General features: G+C 37.5%; 1 protein-coding gene across 5 annotated transcripts; it reads left to right on the top strand.

Moving 5' to 3' along the window:
* The first annotated feature begins 150 nt into the window (after positions 1-150).
* On the top strand, positions 151-16,048 carry LOC132141874 (HMG box-containing protein 4-like). Of its 5 annotated transcripts, none has more exons than XM_059551538.1 (14): positions 151-197; positions 358-467; positions 4,134-4,213; positions 4,297-4,436; positions 5,590-5,668; positions 6,564-7,193; positions 8,791-9,006; positions 9,104-9,276; positions 9,363-9,444; positions 9,529-9,593; positions 11,623-11,725; positions 14,613-14,782; positions 14,863-14,985; positions 15,129-16,048. In XM_059551538.1, the coding sequence occupies exons 3-14, from the start codon at positions 4,171-4,173 to the stop codon at positions 15,171-15,173; spliced, it is 1,869 nt and encodes a 622-aa protein (XP_059407521.1). In that variant the 5' UTR covers positions 151-197; positions 358-467; positions 4,134-4,170; the 3' UTR covers positions 15,174-16,048. The 5 variants fall into 5 exon arrangements, with proteins under 5 accessions (XP_059407521.1, XP_059407525.1, XP_059407537.1 ...); XM_059551554.1 differs by lacking the exon at positions 151-197 and adding an exon at positions 4,652-4,902 and having other exon boundaries at positions 217-467; XM_059551542.1 differs by lacking the exon at positions 358-467 and having other exon boundaries at positions 158-197.
* The last annotated feature ends 380 nt before the right edge of the window (positions 16,049-16,428 follow it).

Genomic DNA, 16,428 nt, shown 5'->3' with positions numbered 1-16,428 from the left:
TTACAAATCGCTTTTATATGGTAAATATCACTAACGGTAATGTTTAATGCAAGTTTTTGGATGTAAAAATGGGGGCTTTCATTGTTGTGATAGACTCTCTGGTCTCAAAGTCCCTCCTCCTCGTCTCTGGCTGCTTTTGTTATTGACTCCCATCAAAGATGGCGTCGCGCGCCAACTAAACACACATCGAAGCAGAGGTAATATTTCACTCATTATTGCACAATACTTCTGATATCGCCACACAAATCGCATGCATTCCGTGCCATTTGTGCAGTACTGTAGAAACCCATAAAATTGCATGGTGGGAACGCATCGTTAGTCGAGTTGTAAACCGATACCGGCCTTTGTGCACCGCAGCTGCGGGACCGAGCGCGCTGGACGAGCCGGCAGAGACGCGCGACACGTCCGCAGCTGCTCAAATCCTCTGGTGCTGAACCAGGGAAGCCTGATGAAGAGAGGGGAAGGGGGTGTGTGAGTGTGCATATCTTCGAAAGTAGGCGGGAAATGTGCATTTAATGAATGTTGAGGCTGATCTTGTTCTTGTTGTTTGGATTGCTGCAAGTGTCATTGGCAGCTTGACTAAAGTTGTGGACGGAGGAAAGCTGATGTGTGCTGCTGATCCGGATCTGTGACTAGTGAAGTGTGTGTGCACTCTGTAGCGAATATTCAGAGTTCAGCGCTTCTGCAATGCAATGTTATTGCAATAGAGGAAAGATTTTAATAGAATTAGAAGATGAGGTGACTTTTTTTTTTCTGATGAGTTTAGTTTTCTCTTCTTTTTCTTTTTATTTTTTGCAGTATTAGTGTTTATTTATTTGGTTTTATATCTTTGATGTTAAGCATTATATTATATGGCATACAGTTGAAAACTTAAATTTAATTCATAGCATAATGTTTTTATAGCAGTTTTTACAAAACGTCGTTCTGAAGAAAACCTGTCACCTTTAGTCCATGATCGAAATGTGAAGTGAAGTGAAAGTGACATACAGCCAAGTATGGTGACCCATACTCGAAATTCGTGCTCTGCTTTTAACCCATCCAAAGTTCACACACACAGCAGTGAACACACACACACTGTGAACACACACCCGGAGCAGTGGAGTCAGCAAATGTGTGTGTGTGTGTGTGTGTGTGTGTGTGTATGTGCATGCCGGTGCCTACCTACATTTGTCTAGTAAAATGTGCTTTTGAATGAGAATGTGACTTCACCTAAAAATGAAAATGTACTCACTCTCAAGCCATCCAAGATTTAGATGAGTTTGTTTTTTCTTCAGAAATGTAGCATTGCATCACTTGCTCATCAATGGATCATCTGCAGTGAATGGGTGCCGTCAGAATAAGCATCCAGACAGCTGATAAAAACATCACAATAATCCACAAGTAACCCGTATGACTCCATGGCTCAGCTCCTGGTTCACTTCATCAAGATGTTTTTGACTTTAATCCAGCTTCCAATTAAAATATAAATCATCTGTCAATAATATGTTTTCTCCAGTGAATAAGTTACTGAATCTTGAGAGAAATATACACCGATCACCAGGGGCGTAGCACCAAATTTTGGGCCCTGGGTACAAACCATCTTGCTGGGCCCCCAATACCATAGTGATACCAATGGGTAAGGTATTGCATTTTTATCATAAAAACACTTAAAATGTAAACAAAATAGGCCACACTCTGATTAATATATTTTTGTTTTATTGTCGAAAGTACTACTTACTGAGATGACAAAAGGTCTAGCAGGTCCAAACCTGGACTAAATCAAATATACTGTAAAGCAGTTCTGAAAATGACCATACCAAATGAGAAAAACTTTGGTCTGAAACACAAACTAAATAATGTCAGTTTTTACTAAATGCCCATTGACGGGTCTTTGCATGCGCAAATTTGCTGATCAGGTCCTTAAAGTCCAGTTTTTTGGCCAACTGACTTTCTACAGAGAGTATGGCAAGGCTGTTCAGTCTATCCTGGGACATTGTTGATCTTAAATAGTTCTTTACAAGTTTAAGTTTACTGAAAGCACGTTCCCCTCCAGCAACAGTCACTGGTAGTGTACAAAAGATCCTCAAGCCAATGCAAACTTTTCCAAAAATGCATAATTAACATAAACTAAAATTATTAATGTTTTAGTTCACTGACTTCATATTCATTTATGTAGTTTTAATTAGAGAAATTGTTCATAGTACAGTACATTCATATGAAAATAAGCACCTTTACAATAAGAATTTTTGCAACCACCTTGTTTATAAAATAAGGCATTTGTAAGCCCAAAAACCGAGGTACAATCCATAAATTTTGTGTGGCCTCACATCCCTAGTTAACACTGAGTCTCAGTTCTGTTTGCTGCTGGTTATTAGATTATATATGATAGCATAGAAATCATATTATTTCGCCTTTAAATCATATTGTTTCACCAAGATCTGAATTTAGATCATAACCATAAAATCTGTAGCAAAAGCCTCAAGCTAAAGCTCTTCAATGTCAATATTCACATCTGTTTTCTTTCTACAGTATTAATTGTATAAAAATGCTTTCTAGCTGCATTTTGTATATGGCATTCAGCAGCTCCAGTGGTGAATGAGTATTTGGAAATGTGTCTGGAGTGGCAGTGTGTTAAGCTCCGTCTGCTTCTCACTCCCTGTTATTTACGTAAGGGATAATGTATAACGTTAGATTACATTATCCTCCGCTTCGTGTCGGGGTCCTGTTCAGCCTGTCGGGGTTGTTATTCGTTATAACGACCGCCTCTCTATACATTATCCCGCTTATTACATGACTACCCACAAAATAAATAAATAATTTGCCACGAATTATTGATTTAAAAGGAGTTTATTGATTTAAAAACGATTGTATTGCTTCCGCCAAAGAAAATAGTCCGTTCCGCGTCCATAGCAACGCGCTGTTTTTCATGGCAACGGTCTGTTATACTTCGCAGCGGTCTGTTATCAAGAAATAACAGACCGCCTTCTACATTGGAATTCAGCCAAGCCATGTAATAATCAGAAACATTTTTTGCTCGCTATGAAGGGTGTGATACTATAAAGTATTGGTATATTATTCATAAATGCAAACATAAATGTATGCTATTCTACCGGGAGTAGATATTTATGTTAAAACAATGTCAATGCTTGATGATGCATTTGGAGCTCACCTCTCTTTTCAAAAAAATTTGTGAGCAACTGCTTGCCCTCATTTGCCCTTCTCTCTTTATTCTGCTTCTCTTTTTTCGTTTTTGAGCCCCTGATTTTCCTTTCTTAAGGAGAGACATGACTCTTCACGGCTCACTCCAGCTCCTGTCTCATCAACTGATTCAATCACCGCGGGTCCGCAGCAGAAGCACCTGACCTGCGGGTCGTACCATTTGCATTGATTCGAGAGGGGTGTGGGGCCCTGCACAGCATGAAAATGATTTTTTTATACCAAACCAGCGCCTAACTACAAGTTTAGTTTTGCACAGGAACTTTTTTAGTTGTACATAAATGCTATACAAATGTTAGTGCATGTTTATGTATGTATAGAAAATTGACTTCTAAGGGCCCCCCCCCTGCCTCGGGCCCTGGGTACTCGGTACCCTTTACCCCCCCAGTCCGACGCCCCTGCCGATCACGCACAGTTCACAATCCAAAACCGCTAAACAAATATGTTGATGGACTTTTTCGCTGGATGAAGCATTTTCATGGATCATGGCCTATAATTTCAAGTTAAAACGCCTTTATGATGGATTTGTTTCTTACAAACAATTCTCACTTCACAAAATGTTAAATGATGGACTGGAGTCATGTGGATTATTCTGATATTTTTATCAGCTGTTTGGACTTTCATTCTGACGGCACCCATTCACTGCACAGGAGCCAATGGTGAGCAAGTGATGGAATGCTACATTTCAACAATTGTGTTTCAACAAAGAAACAAACTTGTCTACATTTTGGATGGCCTGAGAGTGAGTGCATTTTCATTTTTGGTGAACTTTTATGTTTATATACACTTTCGTTGCTTTAAAAAAAAAAAAAAAAAAAGAAAACCTTCAAAAGGATTTAGATTTTTCTAACCAAGCTAGAGAAGAATACACGACTTGTTTCAAATCAAGTGTTTTTAGATTGAACTTGATAAATTGAAAATCTGTTCTTGTGCATTAGAGTCACAAGACTGACCAATCCCACCTGAAGGACCAGGATGACCATGGCTTTTGAGGAGTTAAAGAAGAAAGGAATGATGGGTAATGATTGTCAGACAGAAGCACCATGATGCACTCAAACATGTCCGATCTAAACCTACTGTGAAACATGGTTTTCCTTGTAGATATTTCAGGGATGGAAGGAGAGGTCGGTCTTGTTGCGGGTCGCAGCCAAAGAGAGAAGAGGCGCTCGTATAAAGATCTGCTGAGAGAGGAAGAAGAAATCGCAGCGCAGGTGCGCAAAACCTCCAAGAAACACCACAAGGTAACAGCAGGGAGTTACGGTAACATCTAACATCAAGTTGCATTATATCAACAAGTGGCTGACAGGATCCACCGATTGTCATCCATTGATTTATCAGTACGCATATATATTTCATAGCTGTGTTATGCGAGAAATAATACCTGTAATAATCACAAAAGCTGTCTGTAGACTCTAATGACATTAATAAACATGCAACTTGATGTTTTGTTACCTAGGTAGATATGACTTCTGGTCTGAGAAGGATTTTTCAGGCCACTTGTCACTGACTCATGCTTAGGGATGCTGCGATCAGTGGGCTGATAATCACTTCCTGTGACTCAACTGGAAATCCCTGTACTGCCCGGTCACCTAATTCGACAAAATGTCGCCTGCTTTAAGACTTTAGCATTACTTTCATGCCATCACCAGTGTAATTAGTGTTGAGGAAAGATGAAAAATGCATGGTGCTTCTCAGTCTCCATAAAGTGTAAGTACAAAATTAATGTGTGTTACAAAGTGGAATACACTTTAGACATCTGTATTAAAAAATAACTCCAGTTTAAAGTGCATTAACAGTAGTAGTTGTTAAATATTACTGGCATCCCTCAAAATGAAAAGGCGGGGAAAGTACACTTCCTTTTAAAGGTTTGGAGTCAGTATATATTTTGTGTTTTTGAAAGAATTCTCTTTTGTTCACCGTAGCTGCATTTATGTGATATATAGCAGAAAATATTTAATCAAGGTTTTGATTTTAGGCCATAATCGTCCAGCCCTATTATAATGCAGTAAATATCTTAATTATATATTTAGTAAATAAATTATAAATGAGTAAAAATAAATTCACAAATGAAATATTGAATCGATACAAAAGGTCATATTATGTTTAATTATATCCATTTGTTATTTTATATTAGCCTTGTAGGATAAGGGTTTTCTTCATAGGTTTATGCATTTTAGTGCTGATAAGCTTTTGTGTAAGCCTGCTTGTTCTGTATCCCGCTTCAGATGAAGTAAAAAAGCCTTTCATTAGTCTGTAAAAAGCCTGATCAGAGCATCCCTTCTCTTCCCATTGTAGGTCTAGTTGTAGAGCAGTAGATCAATATGTGGATTGTGTCCTCACTAACATCATATTTCTGGTACAAGCCTGTTTCAACATGCACTGTTGTCTTTTTAGGATTCTGACCTTTTCTTATTAGGAGGAGATTCTCACAAGAAAAAAAAGAAACACTTAAGTGATGACCACTATCACAGAGGTCAGGAGGTTTGTCTTCTTCAAAAACTGGGCGTAGTAGTCCAATATTAGATATAATATGAATTAGTTTAATTGATAGTTCTGTCATTAATTAATCACCCTCATGTCGTTCCAAACCCGTGAGACCTTCGTTCATCTTCAGAACACAAATTAAGATATTTTTGTAAGTAGTAGTAAGTTGTAGTAAGGACATCGTTAAAATAGTCCATGTGACATCAGTGGTTCAACTGTAATCTCATGAAGCTATGAGAATGCATAAAGACTGTATTCATGTGTCACAGTACTCTCAATAGTGGGGGAGGATGGTGACACAGAAGAGAAGAATTGTTGTATAAAGTCGTTTTTTTTTCTTTGCACACAAAAACTATTCTTATAACTTCATAAAATTACGGTTGAAGCACTGATGTCATATGGACTATTTTAACAATGTCCTTACTACCTTTCTGGACGTTGATTGTGGCAGTATCCTTGCTGTCTATGCAGGGTCAGAAAGCTCTCGGATTTTATCAAAAAATATCTTAATTTGTGTTTTGAAGTTGAATAAAGTTCTTACAGGTTTGGAATGACACGAGGGTGAGTAATTAATGACAGAATTTTCATTTTTAGGTGAACTATCCCTTTAATGTGTAAGCATATGATTTTTATAATCAGTTTTGTGATTTAAATGCAACACATAAATCACTCTGTCTGCAGTGAACGCAGATCTTCACATTGCACTATATATTTCTGTTTCCATACTACTGTATCTATGTATTTTATATTTAGCGCAGCTGCTTTTTAAGTTAATATATCAAAGTTATTTAATTTTGCACCTTTTTTTTTTCTTTTCGAAAATTTTAAAAATGCAACCTTCACTGAATCAAATATGATTTGGGATTTCTAAACTCTCACCGTAGACCATCACAGCTCCGGTCAGCCGCCCCACAAGAAGAAGCGCAAGTCTTCAGATCGCTCGCCTTCCCTCTCCTCCTCGTCCTCCTCTCACCCGTCCCACTCCACAGACACGGCCATGGGCCTCCTAGAGGCCATCACCTCCCCACTGGCCACAGGCTCCGACCCTGCTCCTCACCTCCACAAAAAACCCTCCTACCCTCCCCAAGCCTCCTCACACTCCTCCAAAGACCGCAAACGTGAAAGCAGCTCCAAGAGCAGCCACTCGTACTCGCACTCACGTCCGCCCGGCTCGTCTTCATCCAAAAAACATTCCTCCTCCTCAAAGTCACTGCTGTTCCACGGAGGAGCTGGGAAAGGAGAGCCGCTGACGCTCTGTGAAGCTGAAGGCCTCAAAATGAAGCTCATCCTTTCCTCAAAAGAGAAGAACGAAGGTGTGGGGATGAGCGAGGGATTCTCCTTTCCGAAACATTCTTCTTCTTCTTCAGGTGTCATAGGCCATCATTCGTCCTCCAGCTCCAAGAAAGGGATAAAGAAGGAGAAAGACAAAGATAAAATGATGCCGAAGACACCAAAGAAAAAGCAGCACATCCGAGAGCCGTTGCCTGTTGTGGGGAAAGAGGTGGAGGTTGTGGGTAAGAAACAACAAAACAAAAAAACACTGTAAGAGTTTCTTTCTTCTGTTGAACATAAAGCAGATATATTGAATAATGTTAATAACCAAACAGTTGTTGCTAGCCATTGCCTTACATATGATTTATCTATTTATTTAGAGTAAATCAAGGCATCATTAAAAGTTTTGGGTGAACTGTCCCATTAATAATAGCAAGTTAATGCTTATAGAGAAGCCAGTGTTATTCTTCTGTTATTTATTACTAAAGTATTTCATTTAATTGAGTATTTAATTAGATATTTATATTTTAAAGATTTTTTTATATTTTCAATATTTAATCTGTTTTTAATGTTACATTTTAAATAATTTTTTGTGCGTTTGCCATTTTTGTGATTTTATATGTAGCATTAATTTATTTTCATTTTTTAAAAGTAATTCTAGCATGTCAACTAAATTATTTACTACAACTTTATTCACAGTTTATTTTATTTTTTATCATGATATATTAATATTTTTTCAGCTTTATTTCAATTAAAAGGAAAATGCTTTTTAATAATTTTAGGTTTAGTGTAAGTGCACAATAACAAAACCGAATAATCATAGCAAATAATTTGGAAAATCATGGCATTATCTGAAGGAAATAACTAGTAAAATGGGTTGTTTCATGTTTAATGCTTGAATTGCTCTTTATGATAAAAGATAGACCTGTATTATACATTTTGATTTAGTCAGTTCTTTGATATCAGCTCTACTGTAAAACATTTAAAAAAAACACCCAACAGCTGTATTCAAATGTAATAAAATGTAGTAAAATTACACTTTAATAATAATAATTAAATAATAGTCATTTGTTTTTAAATGAGAAACAAAGATGCATACAATACTGATCAAAAGTCTGGGGTCAGTAAGAACTTTTTTACTTGATCAAAGAATCCTTTAAAAGAAAGTATCAGGTTTTCCACAAAAATATTAAGCAGTGCAACTGTTTTTAACATTGATCCTAATCATAATGTTTCTTGAGCATCAAATCAGCACATCAGAATGATTTCTGAAGGATCATGTGACACTAAAGACAGGAGTAATGATGCTGAAAATTCAGCTTTGCATCACAGAAATAAAATACATTTGAAAATATATTCAAATAGAAAAGTTATTTAAAATTGTACTAACATTTCACAATATTACTGTTATTGCTGTATTTTTGATTGTATAAACGCAGGGTTAGTGAGCATTAAAGACTTCTTTAAAAATCAATCAATTTAGAACATTAACAGCAACTCTGCAGAAATATAATGACATAATATTTTTATTTTGCTTAACTGAAAAAAACATTATCTGTATCAGTCATAAAAAGTCAATATTGACCAATCTTCACTTATGGAGTCTGTAAAAAGTCAAACGTTCAACATCCATTTGTTCAAACGCTCTAAAAAAATAAATACCGGTAAATAAAAGCAAATAAAACCATCAGGCACCATTAATGTTCACATGTTCTGGTTTTGTTTGCACTGTAATTGTGTTGATTTTCTGCATGAATGAGGCATGCTATATGAAAATCATCAGCTAAGCCCTAACATGAAGTTATTGCAGCATTAAATGTGTGTGTTTGTGTTCATCAGGGCATTATGGCAGCATGGGAAGAGACAGCTCATCTTCAGGAGGAGAACTAGAGGCCGGCGAGCTGGTGATTGACGACTCCTACACACATCTGTCTAAAAAGAAGAAAAAGAGCAAGAAGAGCAAAAAGAAAAAAGAGAGAGACAGAGACCGAGAGAAAGGATCCAGGGAGAAGAAGCACAGCAGAGGAGGGAGTGGAGGGAAGAAAAGCTGTCCAGGTGAGACACGTTTCACTTACTTTAAACCTAATGCTGATTGGTTGGTATTGTCATTTTGTCATCGTTACATAAAATTGTCTCTTTCTCTGCAAAACAGGTGATCCGTCTAGAAGCCACTCCCACTCTCAAAGATTATCCAATCACAGCTCTTCTGGTGGCATGTACGCTATGGCTCCACCCACCTCATCCCATCACCATCAAAGCATTGAACTGGTGGGCGAGAAGAAGAAAAAGGAGGAAAAGGACAGCGACAAACACGACAAGGACAAAGTAAGTTAAATCACTTCCCTACTCCAGTGGAAATGCCTCGACTGGTTTGATTTTATCATTAATTAATGTTCTGTGCATCTCGTCAGCCGAAGAAGAAGAACACGACGGCCTATCAGGTGTTCTGTAAGGAGTACCGGGTCAATATCAATGCAGAACAGCCCGGGTTAGGTGAGTGCTGTTGTTCTGTGCACACCTGTCAATCATCTGTGCTGTGTCACGATTGGTTGAAATGTTGTTCTTTTTTCACCTCAGTCTTTGGGGAGCTGAGTAAGAAACTTGCAGAGGTGTGGAAACAGCTGCCTGAAAAAGACAAACTGGTAAAAACTTTTTACCTTTGCTTTCAGATTTCATATAAACAGTGACTTATATATGTATTTTTTTTTGTTGTTGAGTAAATCAAGACTATTAATAATAGCAATTTAATGCTAGGTAATGCTAATAAAGTAGCCAGTGTTATTTTACTGTTATTTATTACTAAAGTATTTATTAATAATTTGAATTGTCTTTTTATGTTTTGAATGAAAATTTATATTTTCAGTTTTCATTTGATTTTTAAGTTGAAAGTTTTAGTAATTTTGTAATGTGCTTTTGCTTTTTTTTATATATATATTTTTCTTCTAATTTGCTAATTTAACATTGTTCAATTTTAAGTTTTTCCACTAATAATTAAATTTTTATTTTATTTAAATGACTGAAAATAACAAGTAAAACGGGTTGTTTCAAGTATAATTTCTTGAACATGTGCTTATGCAGTGTTTTCAGGGCTATAGACTAACTGATTGCACTGGTGTGCCTAACATTTTTTCTTTGGTGCACCAGCACAAATGTTAGGTGCACCCAAATTTCCGTCCACATTGCATATAACGTCGCAGTTTTAGAAAGTTTTTTTTAAATTGCTGTCCATATAGGCAATATTGACTTGTAGCCTAAATGATTTTTGTATCACAATATCAACAAAACGTTGTTTTTATAAAATAAAGAAAACAAACATGATGCGCTTTCTGCTGTCTCGTCTTTAACAGGAGTACAATAATGAACCTAACCTCAATTTACATTACTACTTAAAGGGTTAGTTCGCCCAATTTGCAAAATTATGCAATTAATAACTTACCCTCATGTTGTTCCAAACCCGTAAGATGTCACATGGACTACTTCGAAGATGTTTTTCTTACCTTTCTGGACATGGACAGTATACCGTACACGCAGCTTCAATGGAGGGACTGAGAGCTCGGACTAAATCTAAAATATCTTAAACTGCGTTCCGAAGATAAATGGAGGTCTTACTGGTTTGGAACGACATGAGGGTGAGTTATTAATGACATAATTTTCATTTTTGGGTGAACTATCTCTTTAACAAAATAGAACAAATCTAAAACAAAAACTCTTTCATTTTAATCATAATCCATAAAGATGCACTTCTCTCTAAAGGTCACAATATCAACAAAACGTTGTTTTTAAAATAAAACGCTTTTATAAAATAAAGAAAACAAACATGATGCGGTTTCTGCTGTCTCGTCTTTAACAGGAGCACAATAATGAACCGAAACTCAATTTAAATGACTGCTTAACAAAATAAAACAAACCTAAGACAAAAACTCTCTCATCATAATCATAATCCGTAAAGATGCACTTTTCTCTAAAGGTGTGTCTAATGAGGAGATGGCGACTCAGGATCGGCAACTTCATCCTTGCCACACAGACTCAATTCTAGAAAACACTAGTTTATTAGTAAATAATTCAAATATCTGTGATATTTCTAGTTATATGTAATAATATTATAGTTTACTATTTCCCCCGTCACATTTATGGTTTTTACTTTTGCTGGTGCTTTGCGGCAAGCTTAAGCTTATTGTGTGTATTTGAATGCAGAACTGTTCAGCTGCTGACGGCACGCACCTAACGGCTGCTGCTGGCGGGACAATAAACACCGTTGAACCACTCTTGATGGTCACGGTAGCACGGTCTCGTGTTGTATCACCAGCATGGCAATTTTTTTTCATCACTAATTAATGAATAGCTAAAATATAAAAGTAAGGAGAAGTCTAAAACAGGCGAGAGGTCCAGCCTCCGTCTAAACTATGACCTGAAAATTGGCCCGAAGCCTGACTCGAGGGGCGTTAAAAAGGCGGGGCCCCTCCGGTCGGGTTGAAATGCAGGGCTCTAGTGTCTGTTGTTGAACCACAGGGAGACTTTTTTTTTTCTCTCTCTCTCTAACGGCAACCTGCAATTTTTTAAGTTGCACCACAGAGAAATTAGGTCAAATTCTCTAGAGCCTTGGTTTGTGATATCAGTCAGTGGTTGGACAGTGATGCATATCCTCTTTTTGTCCTCTTTCTCACACCGAAGGTTTGGAGACAGAAAGCTCAATATCTCCAGCACAAGCAGAATAAAGCTGAAGCTATGACGGTCAAGCGAAAAACTTTAACAACATCAGAAAGTAAAAGTAAAGGTGAGACCAAAGCTGATCAGTTTATACAAAGTTCTGTCATGAATCTCTAGATGGCGCAGGTTCTAACTCAATCTGATATAATCACATCATTATTCACGTGGCACAGCTGATTGGTTTCTTTTCATATCAGCAGCCAATGATCTGCTGCTCAACATTCAGATACTTGGTTAGTACTTGCTGCAGCAGTTGCAGCACGCTTCATAAACCCTCCATCTTCCCCAGCTTCACCTGTCTAGATCTGCTATGGGGTGATCATGTATACCAGGGTCCCTCAATAGGCAGCCCGCGAGAGAAAAATGTTTGGCCTGCGCTAATTTAAAATAATGTGGCATGAAGTTTCAAACGCAGCATCAGAAAGCGATATTAACTTAAATTTTGTCTACATCGGACACGAGAGGCGTGGCGCAACAAAATACAACAGAACTTACTATAATCAGTGAAGCGGTCTACACTGGATGCGGCACAACAAATCCCTACAGTAAATTGCTGACTCGTTCCATTTATGATGTGCTGACATAAAAGTTTAAATGATTTGCGATGCTTTGTCAGTGTAGATACGATGTGACAATGTGACAACTGTGGAGAAAAGAAAAGAGGACACTGAAAATGGAGGTTTCAAATATGAATGGACTGAACAGTTTTGAGTGAGTGAGTGATAACATCTTTGTTATGGATGTTGGTTCACAGTGAATTCAGTTTTAACGTTTGCTTTATTTTCAAGATTTGAGGTAAAATATCTATTGTTGCTTTCACTATGGTTATAAATAATATTCAAAATAATATTCAAACTTGCATTAGACAGTTGTAACATTGAATAAAGCACATAATCATTACCTGAGATTACAACGATCATATTTTGTACGTCGTTCCTGCCGCGACATCGCAGAAAATAAAAACCATTTCTAAAATAGAATTCCGTGTCGCATATTGTCACGTGTTTCTGTCACGGAAGGTAACATGCAAAAGATACTTTTTATTGTGTCATATCTGGTTGGGACACACAATGTTACACAAAAAATGTAAGTATTAAAATATTAATGCTGACAGATCTAATAATTGAATCTGCAATTAGGTAAAGTTGAGAGAAGAGATCCAGACTGGAGATAAGCAGGAACAGTTGATTTGCATGACAGACATGGAGATAGTTTGTTTTTAATATTCAACAGGCAAAGTTCTTCTTTATCTAAATGCAAAAATGTTCATAATTATTTGGGGGGGGGGAACTGACTTCTGGTGGAAAAAAATCGGATTATTTATCTTGTGACCATCTTTCGATTATTTTAACAAGAGCAACAAAAATATAAATAAATATATGTATATTGGTCAGTGGCCCTTGGCTTGGTATTGTCGGCAGAATTCAGCCCTCAGCGAAAACTAATTGAGGAACCCTGATGTGTGCTATATATGGTAGTTATTTCATATACGTTATGTGTGCAGCAGCAGTATTTTCTACATGCTCACGGCAGCATGTGCCGAATGTATTGGCAGCAGCAGCAGCTTCGCAGATCTATTCCTCTAAGACCAAACTCATTAACATTGTCACATACACTCACCTAAAGGATTATTAGGAACACCATACTAATACTGTGTTTGACCCCCTTTCGCCTTCAGAACTGCCTTAATTCTACGTTGCATTGATTCAACAAGGTGTTGAAAGCATTCTTTAGAAATGTTGGCCCATATTGATAGGATAGCATCTTGCAGTTGATGGAGATTTGTGGGATGCACATCCAGGGCACAAAGCTCCCGTTCCACCACATCCCAAAGATGCTCTATTGGGTTGAGATCTGGTGACTGTGGGGGCCATTTTAGTACAGTGAACTCATTGTCATGTTCAGAAACCAATTTGAAATGATTCGAGCTTTGTGACATGGTGCATTTTCCTGCTGGAAGTAGCCATCAGAGGATGGGTACATGGTGGTCATAAAGGGATGGACATGGTCAGAAACAATGCTCAGGTAGGCCGTGGCATTTAAACGATGCCCAATTGGCCTAAAGTGTGCCAAGAAAACATCCTCCACACCATTACACCACCACCAGCAGCCTGCACAGTGGTAACAAGGCATGATGGATCCATGTTCTCATTCTGTTTACACCATATTCTGACTCTACCATCTGAATGTCTCAACAGAAATCGAGACTCATCAGACCAGGCAACATTTTTCCAGTCTTAAACTGTCCAATATTGGTGAGCTCGTGCAAATTGTAGCCTCTTTTTCCTATTTGTAGTGGAGATGAGTGTTACCCAGTGGGGTCTTCTGCTGTTGTAGCCCATCCGCCTCAAGATTGTGTGTGTTGTGGCTTCACAAATGCTTTGCTGCATACCTCGGCTGTAACGAGTGGTTATTTCAGTCAAAGTCGCTCTTCTATCAGTTTGAATCAGTCGGCCCATTCTCCTCTGCCCTCTAGCATCAACAAGGCATTTTCGCCCACAGGACTGACGCATACTGGATGTTTTTCCCTTTTCAAACCATTCTTTGTAAACCCTGGAAAGGGTTGTGCGTGAAAATCCCAGTAACTGAGCAGATTGTGAAATACTCAGACCGGCCCGTCTGGCACCAACAACCATGCCACGCTCAAAATTGCTTAAATCACTTTTCTTTCCCATTCTGGCATTCAGTTTGGAGTTCAGGAGATTGTCTTGACCAGGACCATTTGCCTAAATGCACTGAAGCAACTGTCATGTGATTGGTTGATTAGATAATTACATTAATGAGAAATTGAACAGGTGTTCCTAATAATCCTTTAGGTTACTGTATATATAACCATGCTAAACTCTCCTGAGTTGTTATGGCAGAATTCCAAGTTACCTATCTTATGAATTTCATTTTTACTCATACATAAAAAAAATTTCTTGAGTCATTTCTTAAATGTCTGTGTATCTCAGGCCCGAGTAAAGCTGTCAGTTTAGGGGCAGGATTGGCCCCACAGGGCCGCTCGTCTTTGTCACTATCTCCGGTGCGGGTTCCTGATGTGGATCCCATAGATGCAGCAGCTCACCTGCAGCTGCTGGGAGAATCGCTGTCTCTGATTGGACACCGACTTCAGGAGACAGAGGTTTGTGCTGCAGACATTTCCCTTTTAGGGGCCTGTCCACATATAGATCGTGTCCTTAAGCATCTCTGTTCATTCTGTAGGGGATGGTGGCTGTGTCTGGCAGCCTTTCGGTGCTTTTAGACTCTATTTTGTGTGCTCTTGGTCCATTAACCTGCTTGACGGCACAAGTTCCCCAGCTCAACGGCTGTCCACGCAACATCCTGGTGAGACATGCTCACACAATACAGTTTTTTTAATCCCCAAAAATGAAAAAAAAAAATGTTTATCCAAAAAATTTACAAAAGTTTCCTATTTGCAGTTGATATGCAAAGTCTATGATTTCAACTCTTGACCCACTTTTTTGCAGTCAAATACTTTGGACAACATCGCTTACATAATGCCTGGACTATGAATCTTCTAAAAGGCACTTACAAGAGACTGGGTTACATTTGGACGCATTCCCAGAAGCACCAGAGGACCAGAGTTTCCTTTGTTTGAACTTTTTCTGATCAGTGGACAATCTTAGCCTCTGACGCGTTTTTAAAAATAGTATTTAAAATGGTAGTCATTTTTTATTGTTGTAAAAAAGATATCCAATTTTTAGAGAACACTTTTGAAGCTACTCTTTTGTGTGTGTGTTTAGTTTCGATGTCTGTGTTCGAGTCTATGTGAGTGTGATCTGGTTCACATCCTTTCATAATGTCCAAAACATTTGATGTTTTATACAGTTATTTGCAGTTTCATTTTAGGGCCATATGTCATTGTTTTTTTCTAATTTAATGTTGAGTTAATTTATATGAACAGCAATTTAACTGCACTGTCTTCATTTTATGTCTTACATATTGTATTTTTGTAATGCAAAGGATGTTATAATAGAGTTTTCAACTTTTAGAACGTTTACAGGGCAAGCATGTATAAAATCAAAAGGTGCAGTAAGTATTTTTTTTTTATGAAATACATAGTTAATTTCACAAATATTTTTATAATGATGTGCACAGACATAAAGATCCCAGTCAAATCAGTGGACAAGGTCCTCCCTCACATAATAACCCTCCTTTATAGTACACTTTTGGTTGCATAGTAACTGGTATGAATATTTTTTTTGTGACGTCATTGATTGAAAGGTTTAGCTTAATGCAGTATCCAGTTCAACAAGTATCAGTATGCATTAAAAAATTACTTACTGCACCAACAATTTAGTTTACATTTAAAGTGGTCATTTTAAACAAGTGATTGTTGGTAGTTTTAGAAGATGGAGGAAAAAAGTGAAATATATTTGCATTGATACATGTGCATTTTGCATCGACTTCTTCATGCACATATATGGGGACCCCCGAAAAAAAAAATTTGGACATGTAAGTCTGAATTTTAATGTAGTATTGAAGATATTAAAATTTTCTACATTTATTTTGTTCATCACATTAAATATGACCATGTTTCATTAAAAGCGTACGTTACATCTCTTTAAAATGAAAATCCCATCACAATGAACTAAATCCAAACCTGAATGACTTCTTTTCCTTCTGTGGAACATTAAAGGTATTTTTAGAAATGATGATAACCAAGCAGTTTCAGTTATGGGCAAAAAAATAAAATAAAAATACAGTGGAAATCAGTGGGAACTGAAACTGTTTGGTTACCATCATTTCTCCAAATATCTTCTTTCA

This window comes from Carassius carassius, chromosome 1 (genome assembly GCF_963082965.1).
Source record: "Carassius carassius chromosome 1, fCarCar2.1, whole genome shotgun sequence".
NCBI classification, from domain to species: domain Eukaryota; kingdom Metazoa; phylum Chordata; class Actinopteri; order Cypriniformes; family Cyprinidae; genus Carassius; species Carassius carassius.
Note: the sequence above shows the minus strand (reverse complement) of the source record. Positions and strands in the feature narration are given on the sequence as shown.